Here is a 26,444-nt window from a genome sequence, read left to right on the forward strand (position 1 = left end):
CGTGCCTAGAGCTGGGTTGTGTAACGGTGACCCGGGACACAGGAGAGTGGTCGCCAGGGTAGGTACACCCGAGTACCACTGGGACCAATGCACCGACAGGGAACAGGGCCCTAGGTCAGTCATCAGCTTCATACGGCCTGGCAGTTACCTGCACAGTGAGGGGACCTTCATGGACCTCACTGACCCTCAGATCTGGGGGCACCAGCAGTAAAAAGAGGATCAGGGTTCGACGGACCGGCCCTACAGGATCCACACTTCTCATCGTACGGAGAAGGAGACTGCCAAAAGGACAGTTGGGCCCCAAACCAACTCCAAGCTATGGAGACCCAACCACACTGAGGGTTCCAGGGACAGAGCAACCGAGTCATCAAACTGGCACTGGAAATACAGGGACCTGAACCAGCCGTTCAAGGGCTCAATTGTGAGTAAAGACTGTTAACTTACAACCCATGGCATGGCCTCCCTTCTTCGAAGAAAGTCTCCACCATACGTCTCCTGGGGCTCAGCCCTACCTGCAGAGGGCCTACCACCACAGCTGCCATTACCACCAGCCCTAGGGATAACCAACTCAGCCGCGGTGTTCCCACCATCTTAACCGCAACCCGCAGGTGGCGTCATACCAATAACTTTAATCTCCCCTGTAAATACTCCCCATTAAAAAGCATTCCCAGGGTCACGGAACTGGGCAACGGCCAGCATTCACCCGTGACACAGCATCCCCATAAATATATGGCCCGGGACCGAGTACCCCATAGCCCTGGGCGACACATATGCACAGCACTGCAGAGTAAGTGATAAACTCATCTTGACTATAACACTCGTGGCTGGTGTAGAGGCAGCAAGTAGATCCACTTAGAGGGAGGGGCCTAACTAAGCACCCACCACGAGGTGAACGCCAGGTACCACTCCTAGAGCAGCGACCAGTACTGTGGCAGCTGACCCCAGGACAGGTGACAGACTCAGGAGTAGCAGGGTGACTGAGGCAGGATGGACAGCTGGGTACGGACAGGAATGGTGGGCAGGGCAGGGATATACAGGTATGGGAAGGCAGGTACTGGAGACGGACTACAGGGATAACAGGGCAGGAGCACAGGACCTGACTACTAGCTAGGTAGCAGACTGGAACACTGACTAACTATGAGCATTGCACAGGCACCTCCCCTAATGAGAGGATGCTTTAATACACAGCCATAGGCTGAGAGGCATTTCCTTGAAATAGCATACCTGCCCTTTAAGAGAGGTCCGGTGTGTGTGCGCGCATCTTAGGTGCTCTCTCGGGAACCCTGTGTGGCATGGACAGGGCCCAGGAGGGGAAGGAAGCAGCAGCACACCAAGGGGGAGTGCAAGGGAGGACGCAACCTGGCCAGGACGATGAGTTAGTAGGCGTCTCTGTAGAGACGCCGGTGCTACCTTGACTACTGCTCTCTGCATAGGCAGAACTCACAGAGCCAGTTCTCCACTGCTAAAAGGTACAGTACTTGTCGGGGCAGAGTGGGGTGAAATTTTGCAATGCAATAGACTTAAGTGTCATTATCAACTGCCTTTGTGGCCTCCACTGTATTCCACTGCTTTGAAACTCCTTTTCTTGTGATCACTGGAGTTTTCAGCAGTCAGACTCCCAACTACCGTATGACTGGTCTATATACTTTATGTTTTTTACAGAAAAATACCTTTAACTAAAAATGTTGTGCAAAACACTAATCTAAATAGATAAAGTCCAGCTCACCACTGATGCACAGCACAGCTTCTAGCTTCCCAGTTGCAGAAGAAAGTTCACAGAGCAGATTACATGGGATAACAACTCTTTACTTTTGAGAGAACATGAGGTAATGATAAGCACAGTCATACAGAATTGCATCAGGAAGAGAAAGTGAAACCAAAAAGAAGAAACAAGAGACCTTTTACAATACATTGATAAGGAAACTGCAGAACATCGCCATCTACTGTTAGATCAGCATAAAGTCCTCCTTCACACAAATAAAAAAGTTCTTGTCTGTTGCATATACCAACACCCTTTCTTAACAGTAAGGACTTATTCAGTTAAGGCTAATTTCTTCATTAGTCTTTGATGTCTTTCAGCATTCAATGTTTTTGTGAAAATATCTGCTGTCATATCTTCAGTTGGACAGTATTCAAATTTCAGGATTCCTTGTTCATGGTGATCCCTCAAGAAATGATACTTCACATCAATGTGCTTGGCTCTTGTGTTAACTATTTCCATCTGAGCAAGAACAAGACATCCTTGATTGTCCTCATTTATTTTTGTTGGTTCCAACTGTGGTTGTCCTAGGTCTGTTAGCAATTGTCTTAACCATAGAACCTCTTGACTCGCATGTGCTGCTGCAACATATTCTGCTTCTGTTAACGACAGCATTACTATAGATTGCTTTTTACTAGTCCAACTAATTGGTCTGCCTGAAAGAAAGAAAAGATAGCCACTGGTAGATTTCCTGTCAGTTGGATCTCCAGCTCAATCTGCATCAACATATCCAGTTAAAGTGCATTTTTCACGTGTAGGTAGTTTCAGTTTAACGTTGCTAGTTCCTTTCAAATAACATATTACTCTCTTCACGGCATTCCAATCCTTTTTGTTTGGCTTCGACACTTTTCTACTCAGAATTCCAACTGCTGCGATGTCTGGCCTTGTAACAGTCGCTAGATACAGTAATTTTTTGATTGCTGTTTTGTACTCTTCATTATTTGATAACACATTTTGCTCGCTATTCATCTCTTTAAGATAACTGGTTTCCATTGGAGACTTTACTGTTTTGTTTTATAGGCAAAGATCAGCTTTGCTTCTTTGAAATTTTTCATTTGTGAACACTTCTGTGGTTTTATCATTCCACTCTTTAGCAGCTTGTTTTAAACTGTATATACTTTTCTGTAGTTTACAAACCATGTTCGGGTTACTTTTATCTTTGAATCCCGGAGGTTGTTCTATGTAAATATCTTCTGTTAAATCTCCATTCAAAAATGCTGTCTATACGTCCAGATGCTTCAACTCCATTTGTTTCATTGCTGCAACTGCAAACAAAGTTCTTATTGTAGTATGTTTGACAACTGGAGCAAATGTTTCATCATAGTCTTCTCCATATTTTTGAGAATAACCTTTAGCTACGAGTCTTGATTGGTATCATTCAGCTTTGCCATCTGTTTGGTATTTTACTTTAAAAATCCATTTACATCCTATAGCTTTTCGTCCTTCTGTTAATTCTGTCAGTGTCCATGTCTTTGAGTCATGCATGGATTTTATTTCTGTTTCTGTTGCATTTATCCATTTATTAGCTTCTTCTTCAGGAAGTCGAGATATGTCTTACCAAGAGGTAGGCTCATAAATTTTGCTTGTACATGCTTTGTATGAAAGACGTATTGGTGTTTTTTCTTTGTTTTCTCTTATTGAGCGTCTTGGTTCTTTGTCTGTTTGTAGTTGTATTCCTTAATTTTCAGTATTCTGTTTTTCATCAATTTTAACTTCTTTTTCATCAGATGGTCTTTCAGTTATATCACTGCTGTTTTTCTCATTTTTTTGTTTCCAGTGAAATCATACTGTCTTCATTTAGATCCTTTGTCAATTCTTTCTTTTGTAGCTCCATTATTCTTTCAGGATGTCTGTGTCCTAGATGTCTATGCCACATGTGAATACAATTCTTGTGATCATGTGTACACAACTTCATCTGTTCCTTTAATGTGTCTAGATGATATAATTGTTCATCTGCCTTGACATTGATTATTATCTTATTTCCCGCTAGGATTGTACATTCATCATCTTTGGACTTTACAGTAAGTCCTTTAACTGCTAGACATTTTACAGATAACAATCCTCCTTCTAATCCTGAAACATATAACACATCCTGTAAAAGTATTTTTGAATCATGCCTATACTTATTAGAAAAGTTTAGCATTCCTTGTCCAATACCTTCCAATACTTGCTCCCATCTGCAAGATAAATGGCTTCCTTCTTATTTAAATAAAGTTCAGTAAATAAACTTTTATTACTTGTCATATGACTTGTTACTCCTGAGCCAATAAACCAACCTGATGATGAGTTCTTATCAGTTACTTTAAATGTGCCATTCCAATTATTTACACATGAATAAGAGATTGTGTTTTTCACCTTCTATGTATTCTCTTTATGGTGTAATTTCTGTTGTTCTGCTTTCCATATAGTACAGTCTTTCTTTAAATGTCTCTTTTTCTTACATCTGAAACATTCTCTTGTCTCTTTATTTTAGGGTCTGTTTGATTCTGTAGCTTTAACACTAGAAGTCCCAGAGAGGGGTAATTTAACATTTCTACCACTGAAATCCTATGGAGCTCGAAATTCCTGGGACTTCTAGTATTAAGAGCATTTCCACCATCTTTTTCAGTAGAATCATTTGTTTGCTCTTTCCTTCTTTGATATTTATGTATGAGTCTGGTCTTCACAAACTCTAATGTAATGTCTGCTTCAGGTCTTGTCTCTAGTGCATTTAGTAAAGCAGTGTATGAATCTGGTAAACTGCATAATAATATTGCTGCTATATGGCTATCCTTAATATCTTCACCAATTGATCTGAGCTGTGATATCACTTCCATCATATATGCTTCTGCATGTCATTGTCTGCACTCAGTCTCATGCTGTAAAGCTTTCTTAGTAGAAATAACTTTTGATTTAAGCTGGGTCTTTCTTGTAGCTTTCTTAATGCTTCCCACATTCCCTGTGCTGTATCCTCATTCCTTATGTGTATTAATTGAGAAATTTCCATTAATAGGCTGATAGTAGCTCTTGCTTGTCTATTTTTCTTATCCCATGTCTGCTTATTATCATTGGGTCTATCTGTAGTGATTACTTCCAATAAATCATCTTTAGACAATAACATCTCTTCTTTGAACTTCCATAACTGATAGTTCTCATTATTCAGCTTAGCTACTCTGTGTTTTAGCTCTGTGCTACTCATCATTATTAACTTGTCTTACTTGTTTGGAGAGAATTATTCTGAAGAATTGTTCTGCATTCACCAGGGTCTTGCTGATCTTTCTGGTGCCCTGGGTGTCTGAGATCTTGGGTGTCTGAGATCCTGGGTGTCTGGGATCTTTGGTGTCTGGGATCTTTGGTGCCTGGTATCCTGGGTGCCTGGTGTGCCTGGGATCTTGGGTGCCTGGACCTATAACCTGTTGCACAGCACAGCTTCTAGCTTTCCAGTTGCAGAAGAATGCTCACAGAGCGCATTACATGGGATAACAACTCTTTACTTTTGAGAGAACATGAGGTAATGATAAGCACAGTCATACAGCATTGCATCAGGAAGAGAAGTGAAACCAAAAAGAAGAAACCAAAGACCTTTTACAATACAGTGAGTAAGGAAACTGCACAACATCGCCATCTACTATTAGATCAGCATGAAGTCCTCCTTCACACAAATAAAGAAGTCCATGTCTGTTGCATATACCAACAACCACATTATCCATCCCTCCTCGCTATGGAGCCCAGGATCCAGCCTCGCCATGGCACCATATTCCATGGCATGATTCAAGACTAAGGGGCACTTTGCACACTACGACATCGCAGGTGCGATGTCGGTGGGGTCAAATTGAAAGTGACGCACATCCGGCGTCGCAGGCGATATCGTAGTGTGTAAAGCCTTTTTGATACGATTAACGAGCGTAAATTCGTCGTAATCGTATCATCGGTGTAGCGTCGGTCATTTCCATAATTTGGAAATGACCGATGTTACGATGTTGTTCCTCGTTCCAGCGGCATAACACATCGCTGTGTGTGAAGCCGCAGGAGCGAGGAACATCTCCTACCTGCATCCTGCGGCTCACGCCAGCTATGTGGAAGGAAGGAGGTGGGCGGGATGTTTACGTCCCGCTCATCTCCGCCCCTCCGCTTCTATTGGCCGCCTGCCGTGTGACGTCGCTATGACGCTGCACGACCCGCCCCCTTAATAAGGAGGTGGGTCGCCGGCCAGAGCAACGTCGCAGGGCAGGTGAGTGCATGTGAAGCTGCCGTAGCGATAATGTTCGCTATGGCAGCAATCACCATGATATCGCAGCTGCGACGGGGGCGGGGACTATCGCGCTCAGCATTGCAAGCATCGGCTTGCGATGTCGTAGTGTGCAAAGTGCCCCTAAGAGTGCTGAGCACACTTGAAATACGTAGATTGCACTATTCTTGCGCTTTTTCTTGCAGTTCAATGCACTGTATTTGAACAAACATAAATAAAACCTCGTATGTGTAAGAGCCAAATCCTGAAAAGTTTATCTTTGGACTAATATAAATGCTACAAAAAATACAAAGCGTCTCTGGGAGATCAGACTTAGACACTAAAGGCGGCTTTACACGCAACGACATCGCTAACGAGATGTCGTTGGGGTCACGGAATTCATGACGCACATCCGGCCTCGTTAGCGACATCATTGCATATGAAACGCACGAACGACCGCTAACATTCAAAATTACTCACCTAATTGTTGATTGTTGACATGTCGTTCTAATCCAAAATATCGTTCCTGTTGCAGGACGTAGGTTGTTCGTCGTTCCTGCGGCAGCACACATCACTATGTGTGACACCGCAGGAACGAGGAACAACATCAACATCGTACCTGCGGCCTCCGGCAATGAGGAAGGTGGGCGGGATGTTATGGCCGCTCATCTCCGCCCCTCCGCTTCTATTGGGCGGCCGCTTAGTGACGCCGCTGTGACGCCGCACGAACCGTCCCCTTAGAAAGGAGGCGGTTTGCCGGCCACAGCGACATCGCTAGGAAGGTAAGTATGTGTGACGGGTGTTAGCGATGTTGTGCGCCACGGGCAGCGATTTGCCCATGACGCACAACCGACGAGGACTGGTGCTTTTACCAGCGACATCGCTAGCTATGTTGCTGTGTGTAAAGTGGCCTTAATGCCTTCATAATTCAGCCAACCTGATCGAGTGCAGTGCAGCGAACCACAGTGCCTGAATAACAGACAGTGCTACAGTGCTATCATGAAGAAGTGAGCCACTGTGATTTTATTTACCATGAAGATATCGATTAATGGGGTTGTCCACTATTTTGACATTGATGGCCTATCCTTAGGATATGTCCCAATGTCTAATCGGCCGAGGTCGGCACCCCCGCCAATCAGCTGTTCTCGGTCCCAGCGGCATTGGCACACGGCCGGAAATACTCACCTCGGGCTCTGCTCTGTCTTCTGATAGCGGCCGCAGCTGGGTACTGCACATTTGCCTCCTATTGATTAGAATGGGAGGAGGATGTGCAGTAACCGGTCACAGTCGCTATCAGAAAATGGAGCAACACCAGAACTGAGTATTTCCGGGTGCCTGCTGCCGCCGCCGGGATTGAGAACAGCTGATTAGCGGGGGTGTGGTGTGTCGGACTCCGGCCGATCAGACATTGATTACCTATCCTAAGGATAGGTCATCAATGCCAAAATAGTGGACAACCCTTTAAAAGACACTACCTGGTGCACAAAAATTCAGTGCTCTAATTTGCCAACAATCTACAAACACATGACACTTCGTATGGCCAGGTTTGAATTTTTGGTTGCAAGTCACATGCAACTTTGTCCATTAAGGCCATGTTCCCATTCAGTGTAAACACAGGTTTTTTTCTGCAGAAAATCTGTGTTTAACAGTTTAAGCAAAGTGAAAATTATTTCATTAAAACTCATGTCCACTATGAATCTAATGATGCTGCAAAACCGCCTTTTTGGTGCATTTTTGTCCATAAAGTCTTATGGAAAATTTCAAGAAAACTGAAATTGTTTTTTTAAGTGTGTGGTCACAGTATTTCAACATTAAAAACAAAATGGGAAAAACATTCCTTTAAATCTACACCAAAAATGTAAGAAATAAAGGGAAACATAAAAAGTGCAACAGAAAAGCAATTACCAGAGCAGAATGCATAGTTTTGTTTGGACAACTGCTGGAAAAGATGCAAATTTGGGGTATGGCTTAAAGGGAACCAATCACCAGGATTTTCATATATAAGCTAAAGCCAGTGCTATACTGGCACTATCAGGCTGATTCTCTACATACCATTAGTGGTCAGCTCGAACGTTTAGGTTTTGAAAGCCAAGAAAGTAAAGTGTATAAAGTTAGCTACTCGTTGAGTGACAAAGGAACATAATATATTCATAGTTATCCCCTCCCCCTGTTAGAATTAGCATAAGTATTATACAAACGATTCACTTTGTCTCTTGCAGGACCTGTGTGAGGTCATACCCATGTGACCAGAAGGAGCGGGGCCTCAGCCAACAAAACTGGATACCAGATCACATGGGTATGACCTCACACAGGTCCTGCAACAGACAAAGTGAATCATTTGTATACTGCTTATGCTAATTCTAACAGGGGGAGAGGATAACTATGAATATATTATCTGCTCCTCAGCTGCTGTCACTCAACAAGCAACTAATTTTATAAACTTTACTTTCTTGGATTTCAAAACCTTAACATCCAAGCTGACCACTACAGGTATAGAATCAGCCTAAAAGTGCCAGTATAGCACTGGCTTTAGCTTATATATGAAAATCCTGGTGATTGATTCCCTTTAAGACTTGCATTCAACAAATCACAGTTACTGTAATCACCAACAGCAAGTGTTTGTGGTCGTGCGACTTGTGAAGACTTGCTGTGAAGGGACGTAGTCACGTAGCTCTAGATTATTGTTTGGTCATAAAAATTGTCAAACATGATTGTTGTAAAGTTCTGTATTATCTTACAATGCAATGACAGTTGTCTTTGGCTAAACGTCCACCGAAAACCAGGAAACATTTCATGGTTTGGAAGGTTTTTATTTACAGACCCTACAGCGTAGTCTAGTATATAGATGTTACCTTTCCTCCTTTTGTTGTGAAGCATGCCTTTGTAATAACATAAGAAAAATGTTTCAGTGAACCTGAGCGATTTTATAACGTGTGACCTACAGCCGTTCTCCAGGGTATGATTTCCAGGTGTACATTTCTCATTGAGATCTGATCAATACTGGTAAGTCTTAGAATATATGATAGACCTAGTATTGATGCACCATGAAGAGGATACAGTGGAAGAAATTGAAAACGACATGACATGATAGCAAGAAGTGGTTCAGCCAATCACAAGAAAATGAAGTGAGACAGCTTCATTTTCTAGTGTCCTTAGTCTTTTTAAGTGTTCAAAGCTTTCTTATTGATGGAATTCTTCTTGGTCTTAGGCCCCACTCACACTTGCGCTATTTTGACGCAAACGGAATCCGTCAGTAATGTAGTACAGTTCATTTATTTACAGTGGAAGCGCGTTAATATGCCGCGTGAGTGTGTCATGCAGTACCCGCTTGTGTTCACATGGTATCGCGCTTCCACTGTAAATAAATGAACTGTACTACATTACTGGCGGATTCCGTTTGCGTCAAAATAGCGCAAGTGTGAGTGGGGCCTTATTGAAAGGGAACTATATACGTTGTTGCTGATGAATACTGTCATAATCCCCTAATGAAATGCTTTAAAGGGAATTTGTCAGCAGGATTGTGCCCCCTAAACTATTTAGATCATGTAGACCTTTTAAAGACAAGTCCATCAATACCCGGTCAGTCCGTTCCTCCATTATTGAGAAATCGGCATTTGAATTGATATGCAAATGAGGCTAAAGAGCTATTTGTAGATCTAAAGCCTGTCACTCCAGCTCTATTCCCTGCCCCAGTACCGCCTCCTACTTGACTGACAGTCTTTATGTTGTGTGACTTCAGGCAAAGGAACTGTCAGACCAACTGGAGGAGATATTGCTTGGCTGAGAAATAGAGCTGGAGTGACAGAGACTTTAGAATTACAAATAGCTTAATTTGCATATCAATTCAAACTCTGATTTCTTAGTAACAGACTGTCCTTGTAAAGATTTTGCTGGATTTGTCTTTGAGAGAGCTACATGTGCATAAATAGTTTAGTTTAGAGGGTGAAAACCTGCTGACAGGTTCCCTTTAATGACCAACTAGTTATTGCCTTTTCGTATGTAATTAGTCCTAACTCCTAAGACTTACTGATAGCGAATTCAGATTGTGAGCCCCAAAGAGGACAGTGATGATGAAGTCCGTAACACTCTGTGGAATTAATGATGCAATATAAGAGAGGAAAATAAATAATTGTATGTTACACATAGCTGTCTGCAGTTGTTTTATGCTGGAGAAATGTTATTTTGTGGTTACATTTCACTGTGTAAATTGTATAATTTTTTTTTCACTGACCATATAAACAAGTAATCTTTTTATTTGCATTGTTTTGTTTATTTCCTTTTTACACTGTTTATTCCTGACACTAAGATTTTTATGATCGTGTGGATACCTAATGTGTTTTATTTGTTTTTTTATGTAATGTGTATACAAAATGTTATTTATTTACATTACATATACTTACATATTTTTTTATTGGTTACATGTCCCCCAAGACGTCATAAAAGATCTCTGGAGGCATTGCATTTTTATAGTTCAGTTATTCACTATACTGTCCATACAAGCCCAAGTTATAGGAAAAACAGCCTACAATAGACAAGGATGTCACTGGCAGATGTAACTGATTTGGGTAATAAACTGCTTTTTTTGTGCCCTCTTACTTCAAAGCCCATTCTTGAAAAGTACCATACAGATTTTGGGAAACACAAGTATATTTTTTCTGAGGGAAAGATGTCAGTCATGTAGATATCAGTTAGATTAGGCCTAAGACACACGGCATGAAAATCTGTGCGAGTAGAATGCGATAAAACATCGCATTCCACTCGGACCAATATTAGCCTGTGTGTCAGCACCCATGAGCGATTGTTTTCTCGGCCCCAATCGGACCGAGAAAACAATCGCAGCATGCTGCGATTGTAGTGCGAGACTCTTTCTCTCGCACCCATTCAAGTCTATGGGGCGAGAGAAAAATCGCACTGCACTCGCGTTACAACGGTGTACCGCGAGTGCTGGGCGAGAATGGCAGTAGCTGGCAACAGAGGAGAGAGGGAGATAAATCCCTCCCTCCCCTCCTCAGCGCCAGCCCACCCCTACTCAGCACCGGCTAGCCCCTCTTCAGAGCCGGCCTGTCCCCTGCAGCTGAAGTCCAATCGCATGATCGGACCTCAGTCGCAGTGACACTCTCATGACACTCTTCTCCCGCTGTGCTGCCAGTGTGAGCGGAGAGTCATGCGAGGATCGCATTTGTCCCTGTGTGGCCCCGGCCTTGAAGAGGTTGATCACTCTTAGAACAACCCCTTCTAATTCCATGTTTCCCCTGGTGCCGGGGCTCATGTTCCTGGGAGTCATGTAACATTGTGATGCCACTCGAGCTCTGCATCAAACCGGTTTCAGTCTCCCTGCCTTCGGCCAAATGAGTTAACAGGAAATGAGCACTGCGATTGCCTCTCACTTCCTGTTGATTGCTCTAGTGTCCAAAGGTGGGGAGACAGAAGCCAGCGCTGATTGGATACGGGGCTTGCATAACAGCACAACGTCATGTGAGCCCTGGCACCGCAAGCTCCAGCACCGCTGGAACTGCGCCGGCTGCAGACGTGAGTATAGGCTTCATATTTTTGGGGGAAACATGGGGAATCAGAAGGGTTTGTCCTAGTAGCGGACAACCCCTTTAATATATTGATCAGACTGTGTTTATTTTTGGTCCAGACAAAGGGGGTGATTTAACCTTTTTTTTTTTAATTGTAACTATTTTTACAATTTTTTTTAGTTTACAGTGCAGTATATAATCTGTTTTAGCAATCTCCTCTGATTCCCTGTAAAGGAGGGACTTCATAGGAGTGCTTAGATGGCAGCGAGAGTGCCTTTCAGTTGTTCCCTTTGCATGGTGACTCCATCAGCATGCCACAATTGCATCAGTCAAAGTAGCATAACATTCCCACCATCATATTGCTTAAATACAAATGTCAGCAACTGACAGCAGCAACCAATTGAATAAATAACAGCGATCAGAGCCAGCTCCAGTCACTCCAATTAGAGGCAGGTGCTGGCTGTATAACACAGCTGTCACCACCATGTATGGAGCAGGCTGAAATTCTGAGCCCAGTCTATACATCTGCCACTGACTTGTGACAAATATGTATGTCACAGGTCATTAACAGATTACAGCTACCCTCCACCCCTGGCATTAAAGGGATGTAGGTCATCACAGTATGACTAATTAAACCAAGTACAGGCGCTCGGACCACCTGCTTGTTTGCACTCCATCTCCACCTTCCCCACTTCTTTTATTGACAGATCTGGCTTTATAGAGCCAGAGAAGGGCAGAGAGAGATAGAAAACAAGGAGGTGGAAAGGTGAATTTAAAAAGGTTGTTGCCTACTCTAACATTGGTGTGGTAGTCTTAAGGGTACTGTACATGCTGCGATATCGGTACCGATATCGCTAGCAAGCATACCCGTCCCCGTCGGTTGTGCGTCACGGGCAAATTGCTGCCCGTGGCGCACAACATTGCTAACACCGGTCACACGGACTTACCTTCCCTGCGACTTTGCTCTGGCCGGCAGTTCGCCTCCTTTCTAAGGGGGCGCTTCGTGCGGCGTCACAAGGCAGCCGTCCAATAGAAGAGGAGGGGCGGAGATGAGCAGGCGGAACATGCCGCCCACCTCCTTCATTCCGCATTGCCAGTGGACGCAGGTAAGGAGATGTTCGTCGTTCCTGCGGTGTCACACATAGCGATGTGTGCTGCAGCAGGAACGACGAACAACATCGTACCTGCAGCAGCAATGATATTTGGAAAAGGAGCGACGTGTCAACGAGCAACGAGTTTTCACGTTTTTGCGCTCTTTGATCGTCACTCCTTGGTGTCACACACTGCAATGTTGCTAACGGCACAGGATGTGCGTCACTAACGACGTGACCCCAACGATATATATCGTTCGCGATGTCGCAGCATGTAAAACGCCCTTTAGGATAGGTCATCAATGTCTGATCAGACGGGGTCTGACACTGTACACGCTAGCCAATCAGCTGTTGTCAGTGATGGCAGCAGGCAGTCGGAAATGCTCAGTTCCAGACCTGTGCCATCTTTTGATAGTGGCCGCTACCAGGTACTGCACATCCATCTTCCATCCATGTCAATAGGAGGTGGATGTCCAGTATCGAGCCGCAGTCGCTATAAAAAGACAGGTAAGCTCCGGAACTGAGCATTTCCATCCGCCTTCTGCTGCCACCGGCCCTCAGAACAGCTAATTGGCTGGGGTGTTAGGTGTCGAACCCTAAATAATCAGAAATTGATGATCTATCCTAATTATAGGCCATCAATGTAAAAGTAGTGGACAACCACTTTAAATGTTTAGCACAGGGCGCCTGTACTTCGTTTGCACAGTCATTCCATGCTGTCAGAGTCCCTTTATGTTACTATTTCTCCAATGTGATCCCACAAGCCACTGTTCACATAAATATGAGGTTTCTTGGGTTGTATTCATAACATGTAATACCAAATGTTTCTTTCTCCCTTTTTGTGCTTATAGTAAGAGGCGTTAATGGTGACTTAGCTGACCACGCTCTTGTGAATGGAAATGAGAGAAACATTGGATATTTCTTATCTCTCTCCGCAGATATCCCGGGGAGAGTTAAATACTTTTTCTAATCTCTCTGAACTGTTATGATGAAAGTTGTTTTCCTACAAATCCATGATGTACTTCTCATCATACACAGCGTTTTGGAATGAAAACGCCACCAATAATCCAAGAGCGCTTACAAATAACGCAAAATGTTTCAGGGGCTGATAAGATCTATTAATTTGATTAAAAGCTATTTTTCATTGGGTTAATGGCGCATTTATTGCTGGCGTCCATGCTCAGTCATATGGCTAATGGGAGCTCAGAGAGGCGGGCAGACTGTGTACATATTCATCGCATGCATTCATATCTCGCAATTAGAACGCCAGGTCACACCAGCAGAAGAGAAACAGCAGTAAAAAGATGCCTTCTACTGCCACCTAGTGACACAATGGTGTAATTTCATTACAGATCATGCTCTGGTTTGAGCTAAGAAAAATCAGATTTGTAGCATTTTATCAGAAAATATAGATAAATATTAGCTCCTTCATTTTACATCAAACTCGGCATGAATTTACAAAGTAATTCTTCTTCCCTTGTCCTTATTTGACTGCAGAATAAGAAGCTGCTGTTTGTAGAGATTGTGTCTGATTAAAAAAATGTGTCATCTTCCACAGGAAATGTTTTAGTAAACTGGTTTTCTTATGTATTTGTAAAAAAAATAAATACATTAAAAAATATAGAACAACACGTTCCTTTTTTTTCCAGATTGTATTATTATTATTACTAATCACATTCTCACTGCTATAGCTGTTGTTGTTGTTGCTGTTATTGTTGATGTTGTTGTTGTTGATGATGATGATGAGGATGATGTTGTTGTTGTTGCTTAACCTTCCTGTGTTAGTTCTCTCTGAATAATTATGGACTTTTAAGATACTTGCTAATGTTATCAGTAAATTTGACATAAGATATTGTAAACTTAATTTCCAGGATACAAAACCAGAAGAGACTGATGCTAAGAAAGAAATGCCTGAAGACAGGATATCGGAGACGTCATCTAAATCCCCGCTGTTCAGAAGGGTGAGGCACTGCAACTTGTTCCTCTTCTATAGATAAATCCGTATTCAGAGCTATGTGCAGAGGATGTACAGCTGTACGCATAGCCCCCTGTGGCTGAGCTGCAGAAACTCCTCCGCCATATGGAGCTCTGTGCAGTGCCATATTATGTGGTTATATATTAGTGTTCATTAGTTATTCATTTATTAGTGACAATATTTCTGGAATATAGCAGCCTCTGTATACTTACATATGGAATCAGAGTAGGAGTCTACTCAAAGGCTAGAATTCAAGTTGGATGGATTTGTGAGACTCCATTCCATTAGCCAGATCAAGGATTTTTCTCGGTGTATGTGTATTTCTTTTTACGTATAGAATTAGTGATGGGGGTCTCATAGAAGACCCCTTCCCATCACTAATTCTGGGCTTGATGACAGTTGGGCGCTGTTATTAACCCCTCATTACCCCGATTGCAACAGCATCAGGGCAATCGGGATGAGACAGGTAAAGTGCCGGGACTGTTGCATCTAATTGTTGCGGCAATTCCGGGCAGCTGCTGGCTGATATTTTTAGAGTGGGTGGCTTCCAATAACGTGGGTCTCCCCAACCTGAGAATACCAGCCCCCAGCTGTGAGGCTTTGTGTTGGCTGGGTATCAGAATTCGGGGGGACCGCACATGGTTCTTTTTTTTAATTATTTATTTAATTTACTGTACGATATAGACCTGCCCACCAGCAGCTGTGATTGGTTGTAGTCAGACAGCTTTCACTCAGCGTGAGGGTTGGTCTTACTGCAACCAATCACAGACGCCAGTTGTCTGGAGAAGCAGTGAATATGTATGAGCCTAGTGAGCGGGTAGGGAAGAAGAATGAGAGGCAGCAGTATGACTGCTGCACCACGCCAGTGATCGGTGAGTATGAAGCGCTTATAGAGATATGCTGGCAATGTAATGTGCGCAAAATGGCGGCGGAAGTGCTTTTATTGACCCTATGACACTGCGCGGCCAGCCAATCACAGTAATGCCATAACCAAGATGGCTACGGCATTACTGTGATTGGTTAAGAAGTCCAGCATATTTAGTGGCTGCAAATCAGGCACCAAACATGCTGAGTGGCACATCCGAATATAGCGAGGCAAATACACCATTACTCACTATATAACGAATTGCTCGAGCCCTGTACTATTCTGTGAATAGCGAATAGTGACGAATATATTCCCTGATCACTAGTCAATTGGTATTGTGCAACTGACCCCGAAGAATATCACTTCTTATGTTAAAGGAGTTGCACGGTCTAAATCTACAAGTCTGCAGTCTCTTTTTGACTTCAAACTTGTGAATCTTCACATCGCGTGCACTGTGCTCTGTGAAGATCCACCAGTGTGAGAGCCAAGAATGACGGTCATGTGGCTGCGTGTAGGAGCTCAGGATAAACGGGTGGCAATCAAGGGCAGTTTCAGAAGAGTCAAACAGAAATGCTTTCAGGAAGAACTCAAGCCAGGAGCTGAAAAATTCCTCACAGTGCCTTGCAAAAGTATTCACCTTGACTTTTTTACCTATTCTGTTTCATTACAATCTGTTTTTAACCCCTTAAGGACGAAGCCAGTTTTGTACTTAATGCCCAGGCCATTTTTTGTAATTTTGACCAGTGTCCCTTTATAAGGCTCTGGAACGCTTCAATGGATCCCGATGATTCTAAGACTGTTTTTTCGTGACATATTGGGCTTCATGTTAGAGGTAAATTTAGGATGATTTTTTTTATTTTATTTGTAAAAAAATCTGAAATTTGACAAAAAAATTAAAAATTTTGCAATTTTCAGACTCTTAATTTTTATGCCCATAAACCAGAGAGTTATGTTACACAAAATAGTTCATAAATACTTTTTCAACAAAATTTACAAAACCATTTTTTAGGGACCACATCCCATTTGAAGTGACTTTGAGAGGCCTAGGTGACAGAAAATACCCAAAAGTGACACCATTCTAAAACCTGCACCCCTCAAGGTACTCAAAACCACATCCAAGAAGTTTATTAACCCTTCAAGTGCTTCACAGGAACTAAAGTAATGCGGAATGAAAAAAAATAAAAATTAACATTTTACCTAAAAATATTGCTTTAGCACTAATTTTCTTACTTTTTCAAGAGGTAACACCAAAAATTGGACCTCACACTTTGTTACCCATTTTCTTATGAGCGCGCCGATACCCCACATGTGGTCAGAAACCTTTGTTTGGGTAAATGGGAGAGCTTGGAACGAAAGGAGCAATATTTGAATTTTGGAAAGCAAAGTTGGCTGAAACAGATTGCGGGCACCATGTTGCATTTACAGATCCCCTAAGGTACCTAAACAGCAGGAACCCCCCTCAAGTGACCCCATTTTGGAAACTAGACCCCTTAAGGCTTCTATAGAGGGGTATAGTGAGCATCTTGGACCCACAGGTACTTCACAGATTTTGATAACATTACGTTGTCATATTGAAAATTGTCATTTTTTTCTCAAAAATGTTGCTTTAGCATCAATTCTCTCACTTTTTCAAGAGGTAATTCCAAGAATTTGACCCAAATGTTTGTTACCCACTTTTTTATGAGCGCGGTGATACCTCACATGTGGTCTGAAACCTTTGTATGGACAAATGGGAGGGCTTGGAACGGAAGGAACAATATTTGAATTTTGGAAAGGAAATTTGGCTGAAAAAGATTGCGGGCACCATGTCGCATTTGGAGGACCCCTAAGGTACGTAAACAGCACAAAACCACCACAAGTGACCCCATATTGGAAACTAGGCCTCTCAAGGAACTTATCTAGATGTTTGGTGAGTACCCTGAACCCCCAGGTGCTTCACAGAAATTTATAACGTTGAGCCATGAAAATAAAAAAATTAAATTTTACCACAAAATTGTTACTTCAACCAGGTAGCTTTTTTTCACAAGGGTAACAGGAAAAAATTCATCATGAAATTTATTGTGCAATTTCTCCTGAGTTTGGTGATATCTTATATGTGGTGGAAATCAACTGTTTGGGCACACGGCAGGTCTTGGAAGGGAAGGAGTGCAATTTGACTACAAAATTGGCTGGAATCAATAGCGGACACCATGTTGCATTAGGAGAGCCCCTGAGGTGCCTAAGCAGTGGAGGTCCCCCACAAGTGACCCCATTCTGGAAAATAGACCCTCAAGGAATTTATCTAGATGTTTGGTGAGTACCCTGAACCCCCAGGTGCTTCACAGAAGTTTATAATGTTGAGCTGTGAAAATAAAAAAAATACATTTTTACCACAAAATTGTTACTTCAACCACATAGCTTTTTTTTTAACAAGAGTAAAAGGAAAAAAAGCAGCATAAAACTTATTGTGCAATTTCTCCTGAGTATGCTGATACCTTATGTGTGGTGGAAATCAACTGTTTGGGTGCACAGCAGGACTCGGAAGGGAAAAAGTGCCATTTGACTGAACATTTGGCTGGAATAATTAGTGGACACTATGTCACATTTGGAAAGCCCCTAAAGTGCCTAAACAGTGGAGGTCCCCCACAAGTGACCCCATTCAACAAGACACCTCAAGGCTTTTATCTAGGTGTATATTGAGCATTTTGAATCCACAAATACTTCACAGAATTTGATAAGTTTAGGTTGCCATATTGAAAATATTCATTTATTTCACAAAAATGTTTCTTTAGCATCACATTTCTCACTTTTTCAAGAGGCAACAACAAAACGTGGACCCCACAGGTTGTTATCCAATTTCTTGTGAGCGCAGGGATACCCAATATGTGGCCAAAAACCTCAAAATAACTAATTGACAGTAATAAAAAAAAAAAATTGCCAACAAAAAAAAAATTATTTGAAAAAACACTCCCTAAAAACATTCCCTCTTTGACCTATTTATTGAAAAGAAAAAAGAAAAAAATCAGGTCCCTGCTGTAATCCATTGTGAAAGTCCCGTGGTGATTCTGGACCTTCTAGAATATGGGGGGCACGTTCAGGGAACGTATCCCCCATTTTCTAGGAGTGCAGACCCTCCATTTGAGAAGAGTGGGTGCAAAGAATTTGCACCCACCCTCCTTGGGTCACGGCTGCAGACTGCTGAGCAGCAGCAGCCAGCGTCTCTGAAGGCAAAGCAGGAAGTGGAGCTGACAGCCGCGCTCTGCACCTGTGACCGGCGTGCACTGTGAAGGAGGAGGGGTCTGCGGGGGATCAGAGCTGACAGGTACGGGGGACACCGGGGAACACCGGGGTGGGAATAGGGGGTGACCTGGCAGGGCCTGGGGAGCAGTTTTTTGTCGTATGTGTGATAGCACATGCGACAGAAACCAGAGGCACAGGGTAAATGCGGCCGGCGCGCTGCTGTGCGCGCCGGTGTGCGCGGCGCCATGTTAGATTTTCGGGAGGAAGGGGGGGTGGGGGGACACTTTGGCGGGACCGGAGAGGACCGGGGGATGAGATTTATCTCCCATCTGACATGTTTGTTTATGCCAGATGGGAGATAAATGATTTTTTACCGGTGCGATCATTAACTGTAAGGTGATCATCGGTAAACGGTGTGTACCGGTGATCACGTGAGCGGGGACCGGAAAAACCGGCCAGAATCATGATCTCCAGGGTCTCAGTTACCCCGGCAGCTGAGACACCGGAAATTTTCCGACTCTGGGGGGCGCTAGACCCTTTTTTCCGACCGCCGTTAAAAAGCGGCGGATCGGAAGAAGTACCCTAATTTGTCGCCGTTAAAAGGCGTATCGGCAGTCGTTAAGGGGTTAAATATCTTTGTAATTTTCTTTGTGTGTGATGCATCAGCACTAAATAGTCTAAGTTGGGGAAGTGAAGTGAGAAAAATATAGGCAAAAATACATTTATGGGATAAAATAAATAAAAATTGCCATGTGCATATGTATTCACCCCTTTTGCTATGAAGCCCCTAAAAATTTCTGTTGCAGCAATTACCTTCATAAGTCACATGCTTATTGAAAGGAAGTCCACCTGTGTGTCCCGTGGTCTGTCAGTATATTCACGCTTTCTCTGAAAGGTCACAGACACTGCAACACCGTTAAGTATGAGGCACCACTCACCAAACAACACCATGAAGCCTAAGGAGATCTCCAAGCAAGTCAGAGACATTGTTGTTGAGAAGTAGAAGTCAGGGTTGGGTTCTAAAAAAATATCTCAATCTCTGATGATCCCCCACAGCATCATCAAATCCATTGTCATCAAATGGAAAGAGCATAGTACCGCAACAAATCTGCCAAGACAAGGCCACCAACCAAAACTCATAGCCTGAGCAAAGAGGGCATTAATCAGAGAGGCAGCACAGAGACTAAAGGTAACTCTGAAGGAGCTGCAGAGTTCCCAAGCAGAGACTGGAGTATCTGTCCATACGGCAGTAATAAGCTGTACACTCCATTCAGCTGGCCTTTATAGAAAAGTGGCTCATACAGACTTCCTCGAAGTGACTTGCAACTGAAATTGCTGCAAAAACAGACTCTACAAAGTACTTATGCACATCAAAGTTTTCCGTTATTTTGTCCTATTTGTTGTTTGCTTCACTATAAAATGAAAACCCTCAAAGAAACCTGTGAAATTCCATGTTGTGAGTTAGCAAAGATGGCAAATGCCGGGAAGGGGGTGGACGCGGGGAATACTTTTGCAAGGCACTGTATACTTAGGCAAAAGTGTAAAGGGAGGAGCTGTCTAATAAATCCACTACTGATAGCAGATGGGCCAGAGCAGCCACACTCACAGGAGGTGGTTACAATCATGTAGAGTCTGACCACGCCTCACTACAGCCGGGTGGAGACTCTACAGCAACAGGAGAATGTAGCAGAGCTGGATGTCTTGCCAAAGGCGATCTGACACAAAAAGGGGCAGACTGTGCTTCCTAGACACGTGACCATCGGCGTGACACTTTGGAATTAAACACATCTGAGTCTTATATCAGAGTTTGATCTGGTTGGGCTTATTCCTTTTCCTACCTTTGCGTATTTCTCATGGGTAGTAATGAGTTTGGTTAGATATAATGTGTATTCATCGCAGTAATGTGACCAATACTATGTATGCGTATGATTTCTAGAATAAGTGAAGGAAGCTATGGAGTGATACTAATGTTTGCTATGTTTGTTCACTAATGAAAGCCCATTTCACGTCTTTTTACCGATATTTTTTTTTTTTACAGAAATTCTGCATGCTCTTTCCAGCTTGTCATTTTTGCTACTCTGTTATCAATTTCATTTGTCATAGAAAAGCCTCCAAGGAATCAAATTGCATTCCAGGCGGCTCTAACAGCAATACAGTTAATACATGATACAGCTAGCATTTATCTCTGATGGACAGTGATCATTGGCAATACTGACTGCCTATTCTCCCTGTTCTGTTTGCTCAATGCACTGCTTAGTGAACTGCTAAGTGTTGGGACACATCCAGACACGCATATACAATATATACTGCTGATATTCAAGAAGGCTCCAAACTCAAGCTTTTTTGAAAAAGTAATTATTACATTTTCTTACTCTCCGATTCATCATTTGCGTTTTGTCTTTGTTTTTGCATCCAAATTCCTGAAAATAGCACATGATCCTAGATGTAATGAATGCAAAAATCGTTTGTTTTTGCTCTTTTGCTTTTTTGCACCTTTTTTTAATTAAATGTTGCATGACCTTTTCACTATGTTTTAAACAAGCACGTTAGTATTCAGCCTCACAAAAATAAACATATTTTTGTACTTTATCAAATGATAAATTAGCCAAAAACATCTGGTTAATCAAAGCAAAACTCACAATATCAAGCAAACCTAAAAAATTAAGTTAGGGGTTTATCGGTAACATTTTGGGGTACATAACATTTTTTGATCACTTCCAGTATAAGTCCAGGATTACAATCTTGTATTCTGCGCTGAGCACTCGCATTGGGGGTTTTATGTGGATCCCAAAGGTATAAGATTCGAACGAATTCCCGAAAGGGGCGACGTGTTGTGGTGAGTCAGGTAGAGACACTTTGGACTTCATTTGGCGTCTTTTCCGGGTGTATCTATAATTTTCGGGCATGTATAGAACTGTGTTTGTCCACATTTGTGCGCTAAAAAGACCTTTAAAATGATGGGACGCCTCTTGGACAGGAACCGGATGGAGTTCGGGGTGTATCCACTTGCATCATTTTAGTAGGTGGTTGTTTTGTCTGAGAAGCATTTTTTTTTAATTTACACGAAAGCCTCAACTTGAGTGCTCTGTGGAGACCACAGGACAAATGTGAACTGAGCCTTGTCCTAATTTTTGTTAAGCAGATGAAATAGATGGCAGTACAAAAATAGGTCTTATTTTTATACTGTTCACTGTGTGTTATTAGTGGTAAGATGGCTTTATTTTTTTATTTCAATGTTATTATACAGCAATACCAGAATTATATTGTTTTTCTTATATTTTGCTACTATCACACAATAAAAATGCTTTTTTTATTAAAAAAATAAATAAAATAGAAAAATGGCACAAAAGCCACCATGAGTTTGGCACAAGATTGAAAATTCCTAAACACCGAAATTAGTTCATAATGTTAGGAGGACATCTCTAGAGTCGCACCATGTCTCTGGAATTTTCTTATCCTTTTATACAGCCATGTCTCCAGACAGATTGTTGTGCTACCCACAAGGGTAGTGAACTCACTGGACCACAGAAGACTGTGGCAGTTGACCCCAAGAACGGACTCGGACAAAGCTTGAGGAAAAGAAAAACCTTTAGTAATCAGTAATCAGAGAGAGACCAGTGCCAAATAACAGGGGTCCTTGAGTAGAGTCCAGAGCGCACGCACAACCTGCACAAGAGAAGTCCAGATACCAATAGGTATAGCCAAATAGTAATGCACAGAAGGTACGACCAGAGCACCAGCGGAGTCCAGTCCAAAGTGGAGGTAGATGGTAACACTGATCCAGGCCTTGGTCCAGTAGCAGGAAAGACGTAGACGCCAGGTGATTCGGTATGGACCTCCACAGGCAGTGCTTGATCTGATCCGACAAGCTGAAGCGGGCTAGATCCAGGCGACCAGGTGTGGACTTTGTGGGAAACAGGATACCCAGGCAAGGACTGGAGCAGCAGACGGGCACGAACAGCTTTGAGCAGAGACACGTAACAGAGGTTAGGAACAGGGAGATGGATAAAAAACAAAGACAGGGAACAGGAACCTGACAGGAAGCAATGCTACACTAAGAGACCAGAAGACATTGCTTAGGAACATCCCAGAAGGGGAGGGTACCTTCAATACCCAGCGCCTCCCCTCAATAGGCTGAGAAACACTTCCAGGTTATGATGCACTCGCCCTTTAAATCACAGCAGGATGTGTCGGGCTTTGCCTAAGGAAAGACTGGAAGTCCTGTTCAGTGCATGCATATTTTTGGATGAGCAGGCCACAGGTGGAGAGCTGTAGGAGGGTCCAGGACTGCAAGCCGAGTGAGTACCCTGTATGGAAGAGAAGACAGCGGGATGGGCAGAGCGTACGGGGCCATGTGCTGGGCACAATCCTCTATGCCCAGTAGAGGTCGGGCCTGCGGCTGGAGGCATGACACAGATAAAATCCACTGCATATGAACATAGTCAATACTTAAACTTCATACAAATGGCTTTTGTGTGTAATGAACTTGTATGGATACAGACTCCTGTGCTTCTGTATTACGTAGCTTTACATTGTGCTGAATAGTGCATCTGTAAGGCATTGAAGTCTCTCCTTTATAATACTCCATTGGATGAAATCTGGCACAGTTTCTTGTTACTTACAAATCCATAAAAAAACAAAACCTCTGTATGGTGTACGCCTGCCTGAGTTCATTGACTACTATAGATAATGTATTATGGATCCGTACAACACACACCAGTATTATTGCAATGTGCATAAGCTTTTAAAGGTTTTGTTCCCATTCAATAAATAAATGTCCCCGCCTGCAGGTTATTATAAAGTAACACCGTGCAATTCTAAACTTCCGGCGGTCAACTGGACTCTGCCGATTCTCCAGGCATTTGGCATCAGTTGTGTTGCTGAGATCACGACATCGTCATAGCATCCAGCGACATACCTCCGAGGGACACCAGGTTATGGGTGGCAAGAGGGGTGCCTCCTGTATATATGTTATGGTATGGGAAGGAAGTTTTTAATGTTTGAAAAATAATTAAAGTGTTAAGGGGGCTTTACACGCTGCGATATCGCTAAGGAAATATCGTCGGGGTCACGGTGGTTGTGACACACATCTGGCCTCGTTAGTGAGATTGCAGCGTGTGACTCCTCTGATCGACCGTAAATGATCGCAAAAGAGGGAAAAATCGGTGGTCATGGAGAGGTCGTTCTAAAACAAAATATCGTTTTCTGCCCAGTAGCGATGTGGTTCGTCACTTCTGCGGCACCACACATCGCTGTCTGTGACACCGCAGGAGCGACAACCATCACCTTACCTCCGTCCACCGAAAAAGGAGGAAGGAAGGAGGTGGGTGGCATGTTCCGGCCGCTCATCTCCTCCCCTCCTTTTCTATTGGGCGGCGGTTCAGTGACACTGCTGTGATGTCGCTGTGACGCTGAACAAACCGCCCCCTTAGAAAGGAGGCGGTTCGCCAGTCACAGCAACATCGCAGAGCAGGTATGTGCATGTGACGCTGCCGTAGCGATAATGTTCGCTACAGCAGCGATCACCACATATCGGCCGTACGACGGGGGCGGGTACTATTGCGCTCGACATCACTAGCAATTGCTAGCAATGTCGCAGCGTGTAAAGCCCGCTATAACCTTTGTTCAACTTTGCAGCCAGAGGACGTGCTGGAATTCACCAAGGGGGAATGTAGCGACCCTGAAGCCATCAGAAGCTACAGGGAACTGCATCCTGTCAAAGATGCAAGGTTTACCCCCGGGGACCCAAAAGACCAGTGCCGGTAACACCAAAACACACATATAATCCCTGTATTTCCCTTTCCCAAGGACTGGTGACAAGCTAGGGTTGGACCCAATGGATGACCACTTAGGGGTGGAACCGATCCAGTCCACTAGACGACAACCAGGGAGGAGGGGTCAGACAGTCAGTATGTGGAAGTGAAAGGAGATGGACATAACAGTACTGACGGGAGAGTGTAACAGTGACCTGTCAGTCTCAGGCGTGTGGTTGCCGAAGGAGTACGGTGGAGTACTCTCGGAACCATAGCACTGGTGGGGTGCAGAGCCCTAGGTCAGGAAAACACTCCAGGAAGACCTGATAATTCTGCACGGTGAGTGACCATCCAGGACCTCACTGACCTTAACGTTCGGGGCCTAGCAGTGACAGGAGAACCAGGGACTGGAGTAGAGAACCGGCCCAGCAGGGTTTAAACTGCCTGCCGTACAGACTAAGACTGAAAGACAACCAGGAGGGGACCCCAAGATGCTCCAAGCCACGGGGACCCATTAACCAGAGACTGTTGCAGGGGAAGTAAGCCACCAGGTCAGCACTCCGGCACAGGAACTACGGGGACCAGTGCTGAAGACCAACCTTCATCGGGTTGCAAGCATCACCATCGTGAGTAAAGAACCAGTTAAACTACAATCCCGTGTGTGGTTTATCTTCTTTCCGCGCCCCGTCATTGTGAACGGACTTAAACATCAAACACTATAATTTATCCCCTGGGGCCTAGCCCTACTTGCGGAAGGCCACAACATCTAGGCTGCCATTAACACAAGCCCCAGCCGTGAGAGACTGTGCAGTGGCATCTCCATTCATATAGCCGCAATCCCCAGGTGGCGTCAAGACAAAAACTTTATTATAATCCCTGTAAATACCTCTTTTTAAAAGCGACCCCCCCCCCAGGGTCACGGAACCGGGCATCGGCCGTTATACCAGTGACACTTCCCAGTGAAATCAGGCCCGGCACCAAGTACCCCATAGCCCTGGGGCGCAGCAGAAGCCGCAGCTGAAACATGGTGGAGAACCCCATAAAGGTGAGTACAGCGCGGTTTGGTTCAATATAAAGATTTGCAGCCGGGGATATTAATTTATTGACAAGGAACAGCCTCCTTAATTTTTGTCTAGATTAGATTTTCTTACAATACATTTTTTTCTTGCATATGTAAATTCCTCACAATTGAACATGTAGTTTACGCAACACCTAACATCTTGCACTGCTCATTTTATGAAATCTTGAACCAAGAGGAAAGGTACGGAGGGACACATCTGCAATTTGAAAGGAAAAATGAACCAAAAAAAATATATCAGTTCTGAAACTAAAACTGTGAAGCAAGCCACTGAGAGTTCCAGTGTATGCCGCATTCAATATTCATTCAGGTAGTGTTTGACTATATATTATATTTAGTAACATTTTATGTACAAGTTGTGCAAGATTTTATTTTTAGCACAGATTAATTTAGAAACTTTAACCCCTTAAGGACGAAGCCAGTTTTGTACTTAATGCCCAGGCCATTTTTTGCAATTCTGACCAGTGTCCCTTTATGAGGTTATAACTCTGGAACGCTTCAACGGATCCCGGTGATTCTGACATTGTTTTTTCGTGACATATTGTACTTCATGACAGTTATAAATTTAGAACAATATGTTTTGCGTTTATTTGTAAAAAAATCAGAAATTTGATGAAAATTTTTAAAATTTTGCAATTTTCAAACTTTTAATTTTTATGCCCATAAACCAGAGAGTTCTGTCACACAAAATAGTTAATAAATAACATTTCCCACTTGTCTACTTTACATCAGCGCAATTTCTGAAACACAATTTTTGGGGGTTAGGAAGTTAGAAGGGTTCAAAGTTCATCAGCAATTTCCCATTTTTTTCAACAAAATTCACAAAACCATTTTTTTAGGGACCACATTACATTTGAAGTGACTTTGAGAGGCCTAGGTGACAGAAAATACCCTAAAGTGACACCATTATAAAAACTGCACCCCTCAAGGTACTCAAAACCACATCCAAGAAGTTTATTAACCCTTCAGGTGCTA

At 43.2% G+C, this 26,444-nt stretch overlaps 1 protein-coding gene across 1 annotated transcript in view; it reads left to right on the forward strand.

Moving 5' to 3' along the window:
• CCDC60 (coiled-coil domain containing 60) overlaps positions 1–26,444 on the forward strand; it is a 380,115-nt gene that overhangs the window by 135,583 nt on the left and 218,088 nt on the right. The window contains exon 2 of the mRNA XM_075341855.1: positions 14,451–14,540. Coding sequence (XP_075197970.1) covers positions 14,451–14,540 — 90 coding nt within the window. The remainder of the gene's footprint in view (positions 1–14,450; positions 14,541–26,444) is intronic.

The sequence above is a fragment of the Anomaloglossus baeobatrachus genome, chromosome 1 (assembly GCF_048569485.1).
Source record: "Anomaloglossus baeobatrachus isolate aAnoBae1 chromosome 1, aAnoBae1.hap1, whole genome shotgun sequence".
NCBI classification, from domain to species: domain Eukaryota; kingdom Metazoa; phylum Chordata; class Amphibia; order Anura; family Aromobatidae; genus Anomaloglossus; species Anomaloglossus baeobatrachus.